Genomic DNA, 20,496 nt, shown 5'->3' with positions numbered 1-20,496 from the left:
GTCACTGCTCCCAATCGGTTCAACAACACTTACATCTTGCACCAGGTCCCGGTCCCCACTGAGGACTAAGTCCAGGGTTGCCGTCCCTCTGGTCGGTTCCATGACCAACTGGTCTAGGGAGTAGTCATTTAATATCATGTCTACCCCCAAAAGTATCAGAATTTCTGTAGCCTAGCTCTGTCGGAAACAAAACTTCCACAAAAGTCAGAGGAAGTATGTGAGGAGTCAGGTCATTAGCACAGCCTTTATAAATGAATCTCAGGACAGAACTAATTGAGAGACCCTGACAGTCTCCCATTATCACCAGAGTGTCCACTAACTTCCAAGTAGAAGGGCCCACATGCTTTGGTACCCCCAGTTTCACACCCATTTCTTCATTCTTATTTTTAGTTTGTGTCTCATCCCTGAGTGGCTCCACTTTGTTGGCTGAGACCACTATTGCTGTAGCACAGTCATACAATGGCAGGCACACAGCTCTACCATAGTATCATTATAATGCAAAACATCTGTCACTTTCTGTACATCCATTCACCAGGTTCCAACAACAATGAAACAACCACAAGGACAACTTTGATAAGCTCCAGCTTGAAGATGAGAATGGCTTGGGAGGGCTTTCTCTAAGGCTGTTGGCTTCTAGAAGAATATGGGGGTGGGAGGAGCTTCACATGCTAAATTTTCACTACCCACAGCTTAGGGAAGTAGACCCAGCTAGCAAACATATCATTTACAGAGGTCCTCCATGAGCTTCATGAAAACACACATACACACACACACACAAACACACACACAGCAGGGCTGTTCTCTAGCCTGAGGAAGTGCTGTGGAAAAAGAGAAACCTTGATAGCCTTTGTTTCATGGCTAGGTAATAGCTTTTCCCAAACTTCAAGTACTTTTGTAGCTCTGAAGAATGGGTACAGTATCAAATACTGCAAGTATGGAAGGAATCTAATAAGCCCAGTTATGAAACCACTACAGAGGGGAAAAGTTTGTATAGGCTAGTCCATTCTGAGAGCATTTAATAGTCTGGACTGCATCTTAGATTTAAAGAGCCATAATGCCTTCAGAACTTTTTTTTAAAGGAGGAAGAGAAATGCCAGCTGTTGAAACTGAATAGTCAGGAAAGAGTGACATTTCCATGGATAGAGGGATTAAAATGGTATTATTTGCAGAGAACATACCCAAGCTTTAACTTTTTTTCCTGACAAATAGATCTTTCAAAATAGATGGAAATCCAATAGCAATATAAAATCTGTTCTACCTGCTTTATCATTCTTTCCTGTACTTAATGGAAATCTGTTACATTCATTTATAGCAAAGGCAGCATTTGGTAATTCTGTGGGGTGAGATCATTTTCTTTCTGTTGCACCCGCAGTGACATAAACTGTATTCAGCCTTCTAAAACATGACAGCCAGAAAATGAGATCTTTCTTGTCACTGACTGTGGCATTTAGTTGCAGCTCTGGTTCAATAACTTTTGGAGATTTTCAATTCTAACATAGCGGCATAATGATTGTTTGTTTTCTTTCGTCTTCCTTGCACTAATCACTTTGTTTCAAAGTTATACAAGGACTGCTAGAGGACTTACCTGCCTAAGAAAAGAACAACTTATCCTTGATTCAGAGGAACAAAATTTGATTTAGCACTTGGAAGATTTTGCTTTGAAGATGTTTATGATATGGGCGGTTAATCAGCTATTTTGTAATATGCCTCATTGTCAATTGAAAGGAAAAAATCAGTTTAGATTTTATCTGAAACTAAAGTAGTCCGAGTATGGACCCACTATTTGGAGCACAGCAGGTTATCAGTTCCATAGCTAGAAACCGCATTATGACTGCAAACCTATACACACTTTCCTGGGAGTAAGCCTCACTGAACTCAGTGGAACCTACTTCCGAATATCCATACATAGGGTGTGAATAGCTTCATTATATTATTTAATCACTAGGTGGACTTAGTTATCAAAGGTTTCCTGTATCTCTTCTATTTTTGTTTAAGGGAAACAAAAAAGTTCTTGTCTAACTTTATGACTGCTGTGTCCTATAAGCCTTTCATGACACACAAAATTGGGCTGTCATCTTCACTCACTTAGAGCAAGTGTAACTATTTTGGGATAGTCTTTAATGTTCTTACATATAGTCAAATATCTTTATCCAGGGTCTCTGAAGGGACTCACAGCAAAGGCAGCAACAGAGACAAATAACATGTATTTCTTAAGCATAAGCCATTAGCAATGTTTTATCCAAATCACATATAGAAGGATTTTTCATACCTAGCCAAATTTATATATCACTATCACAAAACTGAAATAAAATGGTCAATTCAAAATTATAATCCCCCCAAATTATTAGCTTCTACCACCACACATTCTCTTTGTCTCTCTAGCTGGATCTTGCTGATAACAGGGGAAACCTGCTTCTTCTCTTCCACCTCAGCTTCTCCAGATGGGTACCAGCAAAATAATTAGAAGCCCTTATAATATTAATATAAAAAACAAACAGACAGAGACTTATAATATTGAGGAACTTCACAAATCATTTAAAATATAAATACATATTTAAAATAAACTTCACTGCCAACCTGTTTCCAAGGTTTCAGGGCGTACAGGAAGGAGACAACAGGCATCATCCCAACGGCTCTGAGGTAATAAGCTAGCTGCTCACAATGGTGGCTACTCCCTGCCTCAACTGACTTATTGAGCATGTGCAACCCTGTTTAAGTGACCCATGAGTGGGTTACACCAGTACAATGAGACTTAAAGGAGGCTTTATTGCTTTCTGGCATATGACTCGAGGCTCAAGTAGCCTCGGTGGCACGGAATGCGTTATACCAACTTCGGTTGGTGGCCCAGCTACGTCCCTATCTGGACAGAGAAGATCTCACCTCAGTTGTTCATGCTCTGGTAACCTCTCGATTGGACTACTGCAATGCCCTCTACGTAGGGCTGCCTTTGAAGACGGTTCGGAAGCTACAGCTGGTGCAAAATGCGGCTGCCAGACTAATAACGAGGACCAGGCGGTCTGAACACATAACACCTGTTCTGGCCCGCTTGCACTGGCTACCTATATGCTTCCGGGCCAGATTCAAAGTGTTGGTTTTAACCTATAAAGCCTTATACGGCGCGGGACCACAATACCTTTCGGAACGCCTCTCCCGATATGAACCTGCCCGTACACTACGCTCAACATCGAAGGCCCTCCTCCGAGTTCTGACTCATAGAGAGGCTCGGAGGATGGTAACAAGAACTAGGGCCTTCTCAGTGGTGGCCCCCGAACTGTGGAATAGTCTTCCCGAAGAAGTGCGCTTGGCGCCGACATTGCTATCCTTTCGGCGCCAAGTCAAAACCTTCCTAGTTTATCAGGCATTTTAGCTTTTCTTAAACATGTTTTAATTGGTTTTAGATTGTGGATTTGCATTTATATTTTTTGTATTGTTCTGTGTGAGTCTATTGTATTTATTGTAATGGTTGTACACCGCCCAGAGAGCTATGCTAGTGGGGCGGTATAAAAATTCAATAAATAAATAAATAAAATAAATAGTCCTCCAGTGGTAGCTAACATGGTACTCTCCAGATGTTGTGATTGGTACTCCAATCAGCCCCAGGGAACATGGCCAACAGGCAAGAGCATCTGGAGGGCAGCATATTGGATCCCCCTGGCCCATATAAAAGTGCTTTATAGAAGGAGGACAGATAATCATAGCCTAAAGCTTTGAAGTCTGAAGCTGGTAGCTCTGAATGTTCATAGTGAACCAACCTCCCTCTCGCAGATGCCATTTTCATGTTGACTTCTGGAATGGATTAGGCTGGAGAGTGTTCAGTTGTTTTCACTGTATTCTTAGTCTTTAACAAAAGATCTGCCAGAGAAAGAGGGCTGTGTATTGTTCAAAATGCGAATTTTGCTTTTTTACTCTTTGCTAATCACCAAAGATATAACTATTATGACCAGAATTCTATTTTTTCCTTATTTGTTGTCTGCATTTATATGTATATATAGTCCATGATGTAAATATAGCTAATGATTCCAGTTCTGTATGTAAGGAGAGGTTCCCTTTTTCTAAACTAACCTATCTTTGATAACAGAATACTTCTTTGAGATTAGTCTTCCTTGAATCATACCTCTAGCCCACAGATATATTTTGAATAGGATGTTCCCTTTTTAAAAAGGAAGTCATGCAGTTAATCCTAATTACTTTCTTGGCTGCCTTCTTAATTCTTTTAGTTTGAAGGCAAATACCTTAATATTGAATTAAACGTTGAATTAGGCATACTTATGTCACAGAGCAAATAGACAAAGCTATATAAGGAAACCAGTCTGATTTACTTCTTTGGAATTCTACACCCCTTCGTAGTAATAATATAATTTTATAGTAGTAGTAGTACTGTGCTATCAGTATACAGCATAAGCCCCAAACACAGAATATGGTTCAGCCTCTTACTGGGGACAGAAGAGGTGCTGAGCGTGGCAGCAGTTGTAGGATTGCCACATTATCCAGAATGTTCTTCAGTTCCCACAGTTTCCACAGTTTCCAGTTAATGTTTCAACAGTAACTGGATTCTGAGCTTTCAAAATGATTATAAGAACAGCTTGCAGTAAAAGTTTATCTTTATTTTTATTATTTGCGGTCATTGACCAGCCATACAGGTACAAATATTTAAACGCAGAACGGCAGAAGAATACAGTAAAAGTTAAAATCCATAATAATCAGATCAATAAAAACAACACCAACAGTTTTAAAATGTACCAAACAGTACATGGAGCAAGAGCTACAATTAAAATGGACATCTAAAAGGTTACACCTGGTGTTGAAAAGAATACCAGATTCACATCAAGCAAGCGAACCTCCCTGATAATTTCAGAGCTAAAGTGCCACCACTGAAAAGTCATCACTGTTTTGCTGCTTCTCTTGCTGTCTCATGCCTTCTACTTCCTCATTAACAAAACTTTTCTACTTGTCTTCGTTTGTCACCGTTATCAGTGATAACTTTGATCACTGACCAGAATCATAAAAAAAACTGGCATAAGGAAAAATATTGTTCATTTTAGAAGCCCATGTTCTATTGAGGCAGAATTAGTGCAGGCCAGGTCCAATTACAACTAACTAGTTATGATTTTAAATACATCCACAATAGACAGGGCTTTATTTGAGTCAGGATTCTCCAGTACTTACGTGTTCTGAATGTTAGGGCTCTGTTTGGATTATATGAACTACTTTAAAGAAGCATGCCTTCATAAGTTCTGCTGCCTTATCAAAGTAGATCCCTGTTAAGATCCAGGCCTGTATTAAATCCAGCTTTGTTTAGTATTCTCAGTAATCTGTGTTCTAGAAAGTCAGATCATTTGGGCTAGGTGAGCATCTGCTTTGTCAACAAACAAGCCAGATTCTTAATCTTTGCGTGATTTCTATTTCAGGAGAACCGTGTCCAGAGAATGGTAGAAGTCCAGGCTCTGTGTCCACACACCACAGTTCTCCAAGAAGTGACTATGCCACATATGCTAACAGCAATCATGCTGGATCAAGTAGCAATGCTACACCCCCAGAGGGCTTTGCTTCGCACAGCTTGCAAACAAGTGATGTTGTCATCCATCGCAAAGAGAATGAAGGATTTGGCTTCGTTATCATTAGCTCTCTGAACAGGCCTGAATCTGGATCTACAATAAGTAAGTTCAATCTTTCTGCCAATTTTTCTTCCAAATTCTTTACAAAAGTTCTGCAAAACTTTCTTTGCCAACTGCTTATGCTACTTATCAATTGAGTTCTACTTATCCATATATAATGAGGCATCTCCTTGGGTGTTCTTCGGGTCAAGAGACTGGCTATTTCACATAGTTCTCTCTTTCAAATGTTCTCTGCCCAACATACATGATTTAAATAGATCTCTATTCATATGGTTCTGTTCTCCTCATTAGGCTGTGCTCTGCAACAATAAAGCTATCAATAAACATTAAGCATTGTGTAAATAAAAAATAAAAAATAAATAAAAACAGTGGGTTTAATAATTTTCAGGAAACTCTCAATTCAGAATTGTGTACAAGATTAGGGGGCATATTGTGCTTCACCCAACAGATGTGACTAGTGATGAGGCAGAAATTTACTTTGCATTTTAGTTTACACCCAAACCAATACACAAACAGAAACAAGATTATCCTTTGAAATTTGCACTTCTCTGAATTTTGCCGTGCAGTTGTCCAAGCTAATAATATGTACAAAAATGCATATTTTGTGAAAATTGCTTGCAAAAAATATATTAGTCAAAACCATATACAAAAAGTATATATTAAAAGTTTGCACTAAAATGCTGATGAATGTTCATGAGGATTTTTTTAAAAAACACAAATTGCCATAGAAATGTGGAGAACTGAATTTAAGATTGGAAAAATGAGAAACTGGAATATTCGTCCATCCTTGGTGGCATTCTGCGCAAACAAACAAAAAACTTGCCAGTTAAATACATTGAGTCTTCTGGCATTTTAAATGTTGACACTTGTTCTCTTGCAAGTCACCTATGACAAAAATTCCTCAAATGGGATTGATTTACAACCATGTCTACTCATGAATCCATTGTGTGGAACCATTCACACTATGATGTTTGCTATGGGGTGGCCTGCAGGATAACTTTCAAACTTAAATTATAACATGGGGGGGGGGGAATCAGAAGAAGCTGAAGAAAAAACAGGTGGATATGACTAGGTGACTCTTTTGTAATTTTATATGATATGCTTACCTTCAGCAGCAGGTGTGGCTTGATTTCATTGTAGAAATTTGCTGTGGGTTTTTGTTTGTTTTTTGCAGTTCCGTTGATGGAGGCATGATGTTTTGAGAAATTACTGGGGCTGTTGCTGCTCCCAGAGCCATTTTAAGCCTCAGAAACTACTTGAATCCCAAGAGGACTAGGCTGGAAGATGCTACTGGATGCAATCAAGAGAAAGCTAAGTGAGCTTAAGTTCAGTTGAAATCAATGGGATTTAAATCCACAGTTAAGCACTTAAGCCCCATTGATTTCATGGTTAACTTTCTCTGGATTGTGCCCACTGTATTTCAGCATTCACCTTCCTTCTGTATAGCAGTATCTGACTGTGTCTTTGGGCAGAGGCTTTCCGGATTATTCATCATCATCATCATTATTAGCTATTCCACCTTCCAAAGGGATAGCTGTCAAGAGCAAAGTGTGACTTTCTGTGTCAGCTGCCCATGGACTGCAGAAAATCATCGCCACTGGCACGTTTAAAACTGGTCCTGGCAGGTGGGAAACAGTCTGAGGTGATTAATCCTGTCTACACACAGAGAGAAATAGAAGGGGGAAATTTAAGTTAAAATCTTTTAAGTTGAATAGTTGTGAGCAGTAGCCTATCAGAGGATTAGACTGGCTACCGTGACTAGCCAGTTAGAAGTGAGTGTTTTTACTGTTGCGATTGGCTTTTAAATCAGAGAGGGAGAAGGTGCTTCAGCCATCCTGTGTACACTTTCTTGACCCCATTGAATACAGAGGATATTACTTGGAGTAAACATGCATAGGATTATGCTGTAAGTCTATTACTAGATAATATTTATTGTGGAAAGAAGTATAGAACTGAACCATGTAGCTTTTAAACTTGTATTAATTTTTTTTGAGTATTTATGTTTGTATCTCATAGCTGTGTGTGTATATACTGTATATTAAATGAAAAAGAGGAATCCACATATTTGTATTTGGGTCTCTGCTGGTATGTCCCAGGATCCTAATGTACTATGTAGGCCTACCATTTCTCTGCAATTATTCCTTCGTCACCTTCTATCTCATTATTATGACTGCTGTCCCTTCTTTTCTGGAGGCTCTGCGCAGTGATGTTTTTCAATATCCTTAGACTTGTAAGTCAAGGATTATGTTTAGTAACCGACAAAGCTGACTGACGCTGAGACAGACAATTGGTCCTTCTAGCTCAGTACTGTCTATGTGGATAGTCAGTGGTTCTGCAGGGTTTCTGATAAGGACCTTGACACAAGACCTACCTGGAGATGCCAGGGATTGGACTTGGGACCTTTTGCAGGCAAAGCATACACTCTACTACTGGGCTATGGCCCATCTCATATGAGATGCAAGGAAGGAGATGTTGCATTTCTGTCACAATAGACTAATACAGTATCTTTTAAATACTATTACAAGGAATACTATTATTTATATTTTCACTTCTTATTTTTGTATAAAAATATTTTTATTATTTACTTACGTAGTATCTCGGTGTACACAGCACTACAGAGGGTAATATAATTTTTTTTTAAAAAACCAACAGGTCCCTGACCCTTGGGAGCTAATCATTTATGAGGCAGCCAATGCTGTTGGCATTTTCATAAGCAAACATTAATAGCAGCCAGCCAGCCATTTTTTTATCCTACATGGCATGCCATAGCATTAAACAACGAAAGAAAAGAATAAATATTTAAATAAGCTCAGTAAAAATGTTAATGCATTCACTGCAAGCCAGCCAAGTGGAGTATTCACTGGAAGCACAGGTATGGAAAGAGAATTGTCTTTAATGTCAGGTAGACATTGCCCCCTGGCCTTATGACTTCAAATAGAGTCCTGCAGTTTTATTACAATTGGGAGAGCTGCCATGAAAAAGTACAACTCAAGAAATGCCCACATAGGATAGAAGCTTTGGGACAAAGAGTAAGCAAGTTTATTTTGTGCATTTTGAAAAGTTTTTCCAGCACTTGCTTTCTGTTTATATTATTGAAATTCGTAGGTATTTCCTGGAAACAGGGTGATGTGCTGAGGGGTCTTGAACCACAGGCTCTGACAGCAGCAGCCAGATGCCTGGTTCTCTTCAATACCATGGTAGCTTGTCAGAGGAGAGAGATGTTTGTTGCATTTTAGTGGCACCACTGCAGCCAGATGGTTGTATTGCATGGATCAGGTGACACAAGGGACCAATAGCCTTTCACCTAGCCCTATAAAGCTGCTGACTCTGGCTCCTCAATCTAAGCAACTCACTGCTCAGGCATTGTTTTCATCTGCTCTCAGACTGCTGGTCCCCGTTTACTTATTAGCCTCTTCCCTGATTCAACTATTTGCCTGGTTGGTACCCACTTGCCTGCAGATCACCAGCGTTGACATGGCCACTTCTTAGGTGGTAGTTTGGCCCAAGGTCAAACAGATGTCCAAGAATATAGGACAGACAGAACACATAGATGTGGCAGCTAGGAGGATGGTGGATGAGCCAGAGCATCTCTACTGGAATCACCAACAAGCCCATACTGAGGAGCAGGCTAGGTAGAGCAGCATCTTTTTCATCAATAGAGGCCGCTAAAGTCAGTCCTCAGCTATACACTGAGTCCAGACTTTCCTCAAAATACCTGCTGTCACCACCTGCTCACTTGTAGAGAGCAGTAGGTCTCTATACGCTGACTAAAGTACACCTGCATGAAACATGTGGAACAGGCGTGCCCACAGATCTGGCCTTCCAGCAGTAACATCACTGCCATATGTTAGGATGAAGTAGGGACAGGGCAGGTGGTGTGAGTGCACCAGTGGAGCCAGTCCAGCACTTCTGCTGGTGTACCCACCCTGCTATCCTAACTCGTATTAAATATCATCTTGTTTCCCCCTCGGTGCTTCTGCCCCTCACTGCCAGCCTCCACTCCATCATTCCCCGACAGACACTAATTCTAACACTGCCCAGCTTTCCATTCCACTCCCCTTCTGTCACCCATTTTGCAACTCCCGCTTCTCTCACAAGAAGTAACCCTCCCCTGGCCTCCACCTCCAAAACAAATCGGCCTAGGCATATACAGCTACCATCTCAGGAATTTACTGAAAAGGAGCCTTAATGTGGCTCTGTGATCTAACTCACCTGTTTCCTGCCACTGATTTTGATGACACTTTTAAAGGATTTGGCAGTTTCAAGATGGACAGGCCTCTAAATGGTTTGTTTATTAATTTTTTAAAAAAGAATGCCCTTTGACTCTCAAAAAAGCCCCCCTCCCCGGGCAGTTTACAGCAAATGCCTTAATACAATAACAACTGAGAGCAAGAAAATCTTAATAATAATAATAATAATAATAATAATAAATTTTATTTTTCAGCCGCCTATCTGTCCGGGTTAGGGACACTCTAGGCGACAAACAACAAGAATAAAAACAATACATATACATCAACATAATCAAATTTTAAGCTAAAAAACCATTCATTAATTCAATTGTAACATAAGTTAATCTGTCCCAATCTTGTAGGCCTGCCTGAACAGCCAGGTCTTCGAGACTCGGCGATAGCTGGACAGGGAGGGAGCATGTCTGAGATCGAAAGGGAGAGAGTTCCAGAGGGTGGGGGCCACAACAGAGAATGCCCTCTCTCTGGTCCGTACCAGCCTAGCTGTTCTCACCAGTGGGACCGAGAAAAGGTCTTGCGAGGCTGATCTCGTCAGGCGGCACAATCGGTGATTCCTTCAGATATACTGGGCTTAAACCGTATAGGGTTTTAAAGGTCAACACCAACACCTTGAATTGGGCCCGGTAGACAACTGGTAGCCAGTGAAGCTCTAATAACACTGGGGTGATATGATCCCAGCGACGGCTATGCGTAATCAAGCGTGCCGCCGCGTTCTGTACCAGCTGTAATTTCCGGACCGTTTTCAAGGGTAACCCCACGTAGAGCGCATTGCAGTAGTCTAAGCGAGAGGAGACCAGGGCATGTATCACCTGAGGGAGCAGGTGAACAGGAAGATAGGGACGCAGTCTCCGTATCAGATGTAATTGATACCAAGCTGCCCGGCTCACTGCTGTAATCTGAGCCTCCATGGACAGCTGGGAGTCAAGTATGACCCCAAGACTGCGGACCTGGTCCTTCAGGGGTAAATTTACCCCATCAAGCATCAGGTCAGTAATTCCTAATCTCCTTTTATCTCCCACAAGTAATACCTCAGTCTTGTCAGCGTTCAGCTTCAGCCTATTCTCTCCCTTCCATCCACTTATGGATTCTAGGCACTTGGACATGGTATTCACAGCCAACTCCGGTGAGGACTTAAAGGAGAGATAGAGCTGAGTGTCATCTGCGTACTGATGGCACTGCAACCCAAAACTCCTGATGATTGCGCCCAGCGGTTTCACATAGATGTTGAATAGCATGGGAGAGAGGATAGAACCCTGTGGCACTCCACAATGAAGAGGCCAAGGGTCTGAAACCTCATCTCCCAATGCCACCCGTTGCTGCCTATCCGAGAGATAGGAACGGAACCACTGCAAGACAGTGCCTCCTATTCCTAATCCCTCTAGGCGGTTTAAAAGGATACCGTGGTCAACGGTATCGAAAGCCGCTGAGAGGTCCAGGAGGACAAGGAAGGTGTATTCACCCCATCCAATGCCCTCCGCATATCATCTACCAGAGCGACCAAGGCTGTTTCCGTACCATGACCAGTCCTAAAACCCGATTGGTATGGATCTAAATAATCCGTTTCCTCCAAGTGTGTCTGTAATTGCGCAGCCACCACCCTCTCAATCACCTTGCCCAAGAATGGTAAATTAGAGACTGGGCGAAAGTTGTTTAACTCTTGGGGATCCAAGGACGGTTTTTTTAAGATGGGCTTTATTACCGCTTCCTTGAGGGCTGATGGCATTGCACCCTCTTGCAAGGATGCATTCACCACCGCCTTGATCCCTTTGCCCAGTCTCTCTTTACAGCTCATGATGAACCATGATGGGCAAGGATCAACCAGACAGGTGGTCGTCTTCACAGTACAGAGCACCTTGTCCACTTCCTCAGAGAGAAGAGGCTGAAACCGATCCCAACAGACCGGAATGCAACTGGCCGACTCTGGCCCACTTCCTGTCTCCACGGCGAGCGGAAGCGTGCTCTTCAGACGTTCGATTTTATCGGCAAAGTGTTTAGCAAAAGTATCACAGGAGATTTTAGAATGTTCCATGGGTTCCTGAGCAACTGGACCGACCAGGCTTCGGACCACTTGGAACAATCTCCTGGGACAACACTTTGCCGACGCAATAGAGGCAGCAAAGACATTTTCCTTTGCTGCCTTTGTTGCCACCTGGTAGGCAGCTATTGCTGCTCTAACCCGTGTCCGATCGTCTTCAGTGCAAGATTTCCGCCACCGGCGCTCAAGTCGTCTCACCTCCTGTCTCAGACCCCGCAGCCGTGGTGTATACCAAGGTGCTGTCTGAGTTCTGTTCAGGGGGAGAGGACGTTTCGGAGCCACCCGGTCCACCACCCTGGCGATCTCCTTATTCCACTCCATCACCAGGGATTCGACCGGGCGACCTTCAGTCAGCTCCATATCCCCCAGCGCATTCAGGAATCCTTTGGGCTCCATCAGGCGTCTGGGGCGGACCATTCTAATAGGTCCTTGTCCCCTGCGGAGGGCGTGCTCCATCGAGAGATCTATATTCACCAGATAGTGATCTGACCATGACACGGGGTTAGAAGAATTCACCCCCATTTTCAGAGAACTATCCTCCCCTCCCGAGACAAACACAAGGTTGAGAGCATGACCGGCTACATGGGTAGGCCCTATATTACTAAGGTGCAGATCCCAGGAAGTCATGGTTTCCATGAAATCCCAAGGGGCTCCTGTGAGGACAGCCTCGGCATGTACGTTGAAATCCCCCATCGCCACAAGATTGGGGGAGAGCAACCGCACAGCCGAGACTACCTCGAGCACCTCAGTCAGGGATTCTGCTGCGCAGCGGGGTGGGCGGTACACAAGCAGAATCCCTAAACTGCCCTTTGGGCCCAACCTCCAGTACATGCAATCAACAAACTTGGTCTCGTGGAGAGGGGGTCTGGTGAAACACAAAGATTCCCGGTAGATAACTGCCACTCCCCCTCCCCGCCTCCCAATCCTCGGCTGCTGTGCATATCGGAAACCGGCTGGACACATGGCCTCAAGTATAGAAGCTGAGGCCTCATCCAGCCATGTCTCCGTAATACATACCAGGTCTGCGTCCTCATCCAGGATCATATCCTGGATGAGTGATGTTTTCTGTACCACAGACCTGGCGTTACACAACAGCAATCGAAGATTGGATGGAGTTCTGCTTCCCCCAGTTATCTTCTGGTGGTAAACAGGCCCGGAACAAGGGATGGATATTAAGCATCTATCCCTAGTTCCCCGATGCCGGCTTGGCCTGCTACCCACGCCCCTACAGAATCTGCCGCCTAGCCTTTCAATATTGTGGCCCCCCACCCCTCCACACTAACCCCCTCTTAATGTATTTAAAAGCCGCATCACAAGAAGAGAAGACGAAAACGTTGTTTAAAAATTCTGAAAAGCTTGATGGAATAAAAATGTGTTTCTGCCCCTAAAAACTATTAAAGACAACCAAACCTCCCTCAGGAAAGAGTTTTATAACTGGGCTGCTGCCACTGAAAAAGCCTGATCAAACGTGCCTCTTCAGGCAGAAGAGAAAGCAGGGCGCCAGATGATCATTGCAACTGGCGGGCATTTTCATATGGGAGGAAGCAGTCTTGCTTAGGCTCCTGGGCCAAATGCAGCCCTTCAGGCCTCTCTGTTTGGCCCTGAAATGGGAAGTGCCTGAAATGTGTCCTTGAACTCTGAAAATATATTTTGCTTGCCTGGATGGAAGACATAGAAGGGGATGTGAGCAGGTGTAGAAATGAACCTGTACAAAGGTAAACATTTACATTCATTGCTCTACCTGCTTTTGCCTCTGGCCCTGTCTACCACTGGCATGAGGTTGCCCAGTGAAGAATGTAGCCCTTGAGCTAAAAAAACGGTTCCTCATTCCTGCTTTAGGGCTTTATAGTCAATAATCAGCACCTTGAGTTGGATTTGAAACAAATGGTTATTGGATGGGATAACAAAATAGAACCTCCATGTTCAGAAGCAGTATACTTCTGATCCTAGAAACAAAAATATGGGAAGACCTTTACCTTCAAGTCATGCTTCTCAGCTTCCAGATGGATCCAAGTGGCCACTCTTGGAAATAGAATGCTAAGCGAGATGAACCTTAGTCTGATTCAGCAGCAAGATAATTTTTATGGGTATTTGACAGACCCAGCATTCCATGCAAGTAAAGAAAGGAGACACCCCCAAATCCTATATGTACATAAATACCCCCTAGGGGGCAGAGGAAATCTATGTCTATGTGACAGTTTTCTTCCTCACTTCTATCCCTGGATATCTAGCACACATTTAACAAAGATGACTCAATGGAACTATGGCACAAAACCTTTGTTACAAGGAACATAAGGTGCACAGGAAGGGAATATCAGGCAGTATTTTCTCACATCTTCATATGAAAACTGTGTATACGGCATCCTTTGTCTGTCCCAGAACTCCTGGAGTTTTCCTAGCCTGAAGATATGGGGAAAAGACTGCAAGAGTGATTAATAGTTGTTGTTGGGCGGCAAGAATGCATCTGAAGGAGAAACAAGCTAACCTACTGTGTTATGTGTTATTTCTCCCAATTAAACCATGGCATGCTGGGAGTTAAAGCTGAATTAAAGCTGTCACACCTATGGAGAATTGTGGACACTATAAATATTCATGTGATCAGCTGTGTAACATATTGGAAAGGACAGCTGGCTCAGGAGGATTCGTTGGCTTAGTTTTGTATCAGTTTCTGTTTACACTAAAAAATATTGTAAGAACTTACTATCTGCCAGAGGTTATAGCAGATACAAGAGAGGTTTGGATTCCTACCACCACCATCACATACACACACACACACTTGCACCTGATCACTTATGACATTTACCCACTGTACAGAAAGAAATGTGAGAAAACAGGCGAGTGACTTTTTACAAAATACAGTCTCTCAACTGTTAGGGGTAATACATTCAGAACAGATGAAAAGACACTGTAGTTGTAAAAGAGAGAAACATGATTTGTCAGTGACAGCAGTTTGTAACGATCAGCTTTTTCTGGGGGCATGCTGTGATATTAGCCAGAGCTCAGTATGAGTTTAGTGATTTTCTGTCAAGAGAAATAATTTTTGTTTAAAAAAGAGCAAGAAACAGAAAAGTACAGTGTTTTATTCAGTATCCAGTGTTTCTTCTAGCTTTCTACATGTAAATATTGGAGGAAGCAAGAATGTTGTCTTTGTTGACCAAACACTTGTTTTTGTTTTGTTTTTGTTTTTTGTTGCAATTGCCTTCAATAAAACCATGCAGTGACTGGAGGAGGGGGGGTTAGAATAGTATATTAAAACCTTGGGAGGTTTTCATCCTAAAAAGGGAGCTTTGCACTTCAGTGGAGGAGGCAGCTCTGTGCAAATATCCCTTTTCCCTTGTGAATGGGGAATGCCCTCATAAGGAGGAAGCTCCATGTGCTCAAAGAAGCCTTCACATCCACGAGAGTTCATTAGATGGAGGTGCCTGTCTTTAATCATGATTTGAGGGTGCATGATGCAGGCATCCTGCTGGGTCTGGTCAGTACCTGCATGGGAAATGGCCTGGGAATCCTTTGTACGCCACCTTGACTTCCATGTCAGAAGAAAGGTGAGATATAAAATGTACACTCTCCTCTCTGTTTGTGTGTGTATGTGTATGACATACTGCAGCTGTTTAGCTGTAATATAAAATAGAAAATTTCACTGTTTTCATTGTTAAACAATAAGCAGTAACATACCTGATCTTCCCCATTTTTAAATCAGTCTTTTGTTCTGGCCTCTAATCACAGTCCAGTGGACCCCTTTGACATATAGAAAGGTTTTTACCAATTGCATTTTTTAACTCCCTAGTACTACACTTCGTACACTTCAAAAGCTGCTTTTGAAGCTCCTCTGAATTTCAGAAGCAGCATGAGATGCAACCTGGGGGTGGCAGTGGCAAGGGAATGAAAGGTTGAAAGTTCCTTGAGGTCTGCAGAAGTAACTACAAACTTCTTTAGATTGGAGTCCATACCTGGAATTTGCAGCTCAGAGAATTGGTTGCCAAAGGTCTATGGTATTGGTATATAGTGGTTTGTAGAACTGTGGTAGTTCTAACAAATATCAAAGAGAGATTCAATAGCATTAGGGTAATTATACATGCACTAAGTAACTGTTAATATTGGAGGCTGTAATTAACACTTTTCAGGATTCCACCTATTCCAAATGTGAAGGGATATACAATTTCTCCAATGGCTTTAGGCCACCTCAGAATGCATGTATTTGTTTCAAGATACCTACACTTTAAAAGCTCCAATTATGTGGAAAGCTAATGCTCTGGTCAAGATCACAATCTCCAAAGCAGCTTTCGGTTGAAAAAAATGAATCCAAGAGAAATATACGTGTGGCTATAAGTTGCACGTAGTTTGCGCTACAATGACAGCAATAGAATCCTAACAGCACGTCAACACAAAGAATGGAAAAGAAGGGGAATGGAGAAAACTGCAGGAAGGAAAAAGGGAGACAAGATAAATTACAATAAATTTTTATTTTAAAAAAAGCTAAGAGAACCATAATTTTTTCGTAGTTAATGGATGAATGAACTGGCAATCGATGAATTGAGCAGTAAACAACAGTTTCACAAACACCAGTAATAGGTGAATTTCATTTCTCTCAGAACAGACACAGGGAAATGTTAACATGGTGGTGTTTACAAACAAGTGATTTCTCCCATGTGCATTCTAGAGATGATCTAAACCAGATGGGTGGAGTTATATGCCACATGTCCCTATATTAATTTTCATTGATTCTTAGAGCTCATTAGCACATCCTTTTGACCTGCATTTTTAATGTTTCAGATGAATTTAAAAACCATTTGCTATTGCTGCTGCTGGACTGCACTTGATTGCATGTGACTGCAACTACTCCTAAAAGCCGCAGCTGCAAATAGCAGATCCAAGCTATACTTACATGCCCAACTGGGGTGGTCAGCTTATTACCCAACCTTTTGAGTCCATAACAGTAGAGGACAAAGGGAGCCCACGTTGACTAAAATCTGGTTACTACAGGCTATTTTGCCTATCCAATAAATCTGTTCAAACTCAGATGATGGAATGAATCAAGTTTTGCTTTTGTTAAGCTAACAGACTGTTATTTCCTTTTAAATCTAATAATTTGCAAATGTCTTGCATTTCCCATAATGTCTGGAAACCAGAACATTAAATCAAATTACAATTTGCTTAATTAAAAGTGCATCTAATACTAAAGTAATAGAAATTAATGAGAAGGAGTGAATTCTGTACTAAAAGCCATGCATCGTTATCTTATTTCTTGAAGAAAGCACTATGAAAGCACTTTTTGTTTGAAAAACTGTAGTTCATCAGCAAGTTTAAGAAGTTGAATTTGATATTCGTTTAGAAAGAATTTTAGCAGGGACGAAGTTATGGTGAAAAGCTGGCAAAACTTCCAACTTGGCACTTCCTGTGATATCAACCGGTTTTAAACTCTGCAGATGCAAAAATTGATGTGCTTAAAGCTGAAGTTCAAACTTATTTTTTTCTGATCTTGGGTTGTATCCAAAGGTTACCTTCCTCCGACAAAGGAAGCTTCTGCAGTTGGAGGAATGGAATGTTTGGGTCCTACTCCTTGTGAGCCAACTTCTGCCGAAATGAAAGATCTTCAGTATTTTTTATGCTTTTATTTACATTCTAAGGACAAAGGGTGCAAATCTGTTTGCCCACACATTTAAAACAGCATCAAGAGGTGCCTCGTAGAAGCTAGGGTGGTCTTCTTCTGCCCTGCTTGTGATACAGCAGCATACTGTTGCAAACCTGGCCCTGAGCTTTTTGTTCCCTTGAGCTCTGTCAATGTTTCAAATATAAAAAATACGTCAACAAGTCAAAAGGCCTACATCTGAGGTTGTGCCTGCAATGTTACCTTTTGTCTTCAATATGCTTTTTCTTTCAAACTATCTGTGGGATGCTGGTGCAATATTTAAAAGCATTCAGCATTTGTTTTATTGTTTCTCCTACTTCACATCATCCCATAAGAAGAAACTGCAGAGTACATTCATAAACATTTTCATTGACCAACTGTGTGTCAGTCCTGGATGGGGTCACACTTCCTATGAAAGAGCAGAAGTGTCGTTTGGGAATGCTACTTTATCCATCTTTGTCACTGGAAGCCTAGATGGCATCAATGGCTTTGCCACCTACAGCCATTCCTGGACAGAAACAGCCTAGGCACAGTGACACATTTTCTGGTAACCTCCTGTTTGGATTGCTGTCTTGTGTTCTGTATGACACTACCCTTGGACACTCCAGAAGCTACAAATGTGGCAACCAGATTAGTAAGTGGATCAGTGAGGTGGAATCATATTACTCCATTTCTGTGGGATCTACACTGGCTTCCAGTATGCTACCAATATGTTACTATTGACATGTAAAGTCCTGCATGACAGGACCAGTTATTTGAAGGGGAATCTCTTCCTGTCATTAAGACTGGAAGAAGATGCTCTTCTGTGTGGTCTGCATCCAGGGCTGGTACATTCTCCAATAATAGGCTTTCTTTATGGTGATGCCCCAAATGTGGAATGTTCTTCTCTGAGAAGTCCAGCAGATGCCTACTATACTGTCTCTCTCGTGCCTGTTCAAAACCTATTTATTTTCCCAAGATTTTGTGGGATGAAATGTAAAAAAATGTTGTGGAACCCACCAAAGCATTTGTTCATTTTACAATGAATTTTATCTGATTAGGTCATTGGTTTTTATTTGCTCTTTTAGTGTACTACTTTGTAGTACTGTATATATATATTTTAAAAAGTTTGTAATACCCCTGGGGTTGGCAGCAACACAAGGTGAGATAGAAATTTTCTAAATATATATGTAAAGCATTAAAAAGCATTTGAAACTCTGTCCTCCTAATTCACTTTCAGTCAAACAAATGAATGGCAAAGATACGAATGTAGTAAAGCAAAGACATTTTCTCTGTGTTCGTCTCAAGAAGGAGATTTGTTCCTGATGAATGTCGTTACCTCCAAAGTGACGTTTGATACTTTACTATGTTGTCCACATTAGCTCCAATAATGCCGATTTAGCAGTTTGGGCTTTTAGACAGAAACCCAAGCATGCTGACGTTGGAAGTCTGCATGTGTGCATAAGAGAGAAAGAGAGAAGAGCACACTATGCAGCAGCCACATACAGAGCACACTAAGACTGTCTAGACATTTCCCAGTGGAAGCCATTTTGCTTATGTATAAACATTTGTTTCCTTGCTTGTACCTACTACATCATTTTGACTGTAGACTTAGGTTAATTGTGCATATATATCTATATCTGTATTTTCTTTTCTAGCTGTACCCCATAAAATAGGCCGGATAATTGATGGAAGTCCTGCTGATCGCTGTGCGAAGCTAAAAGTCGGAGACCGGATCTTAGCTGTGAATGGCCAGTCTATTATTAACATGCCTCATGCAGATATTGTGAAGCTAATTAAAGATGCTGGTCTTAGTGTAACTCTTCGCATCATTCCTCAGGAGGGTAAGTAATTGACCCTTAAAACCCAGGAGGAAAATAGAAGTAGCAACCAATTAATCTGAACTGCACCCCTGGGAACTTTAGGAAGTTTTTATATGTGCAGCCAGTGCGTGACATTACATAAATGTTACTGCTGGATCCCCGCAGACCTTGCTATAGGAGAATCTGAGCCCTTCAAAAACACTTCAAATGGCAAAAGTATATTTGAACCACCAGGAGAAACCTTGATGAAGCACCGCAGGGTCTGTTCCTTTGCCTCATGGGAGAAGTAACATACCGCAGTTGGAAATAATCACTAACATCCCCTGTTCCATTTTCACCCCATTTTACATAATTGCAATTCCACCGACATAGCTATTTGCTTTGGTTCCCCCCCCCAAATTGTGCTACTGAGAACACATTCAGAACCACAGGAGCTCTAACAGAATGATTCTTGAGCATTAGAAACTTGTTCTTTCAAAGGTTTTGTGTCTTGTGTACTCATTTCTATTTTAGTACAGAGGGATGTTAAATTCTGCCCACAATCTGAGGAGAAAATTCTGATTTCATGGTGTTTAATCTTAATTTTGCTGTCACTTTATTGCATAAATTCTTCCCCACTAGAAACAAGATAAGATGCAGATCCTCCCCCCCCCTCAGTTCCGCAGCTTGTAGTTGAGAAAAAATGTTAAAATTTAGGATAATTCCTATAATTTGATTAGGTAAATGGGCTGGATTCAGATTAAGTTGGTTGCATTTAGTTCCACTTGAAATCAGTGTGAAAAGTTAATAATGACTTAGATTCCATTAAGTTCAAGGGAAACCAAGTTCAGTTAACTTCATCTGGATTGAACCCAATGATAACAAGATGGGTCATGCCATTAGGCAAGTGAAGTGGCCCTTCTTGGTTGGCAGGTTTTGGAATCCCACAGCAAATGATCAATCATTTCATTTATTATATTTTTACCGTTGTGGGGTGCTTTCTGGAATTTTTGCCTCTGGTACACCAATATATTTACTGATGAATCATAGTAATCTGTATTTTCTTATATAAGAAACTTAACTTTTAAGAAGATTAAGGACACTTCAGAAAAAAATCTCAGAACCTTCTGAAGGCAAAACCCATGCCTCCCTTAACTGCATCATGGGAAGAGCTATAGCTCAGTTGTAA

At 41.6% G+C, this 20,496-nt stretch overlaps 1 protein-coding gene across 24 annotated transcripts in view; it reads left to right on the top strand.

Moving 5' to 3' along the window:
- MAGI2 (membrane associated guanylate kinase, WW and PDZ domain containing 2) overlaps positions 1-20,496 on the top strand; it is a 1,014,264-nt gene that overhangs the window by 916,318 nt on the left and 77,450 nt on the right. For all 24 annotated transcript variants that reach the window (XM_061582129.1, XM_061582109.1, XM_061582110.1 and 21 more), the window contains 2 exons: positions 5,409-5,657; positions 19,164-19,349. In XM_061582129.1, the coding sequence (XP_061438113.1) occupies positions 5,409-5,657; positions 19,164-19,349 (435 nt within the window). The remainder of the gene's footprint in view (positions 1-5,408; positions 5,658-19,163; positions 19,350-20,496) is intronic.

Source organism: Rhineura floridana, chromosome 8, assembly GCF_030035675.1.
Source record: "Rhineura floridana isolate rRhiFlo1 chromosome 8, rRhiFlo1.hap2, whole genome shotgun sequence".
Taxonomy (NCBI): domain Eukaryota; kingdom Metazoa; phylum Chordata; class Lepidosauria; order Squamata; family Rhineuridae; genus Rhineura; species Rhineura floridana.
Note: the sequence above shows the minus strand (reverse complement) of the source record. Positions and strands in the feature narration are given on the sequence as shown.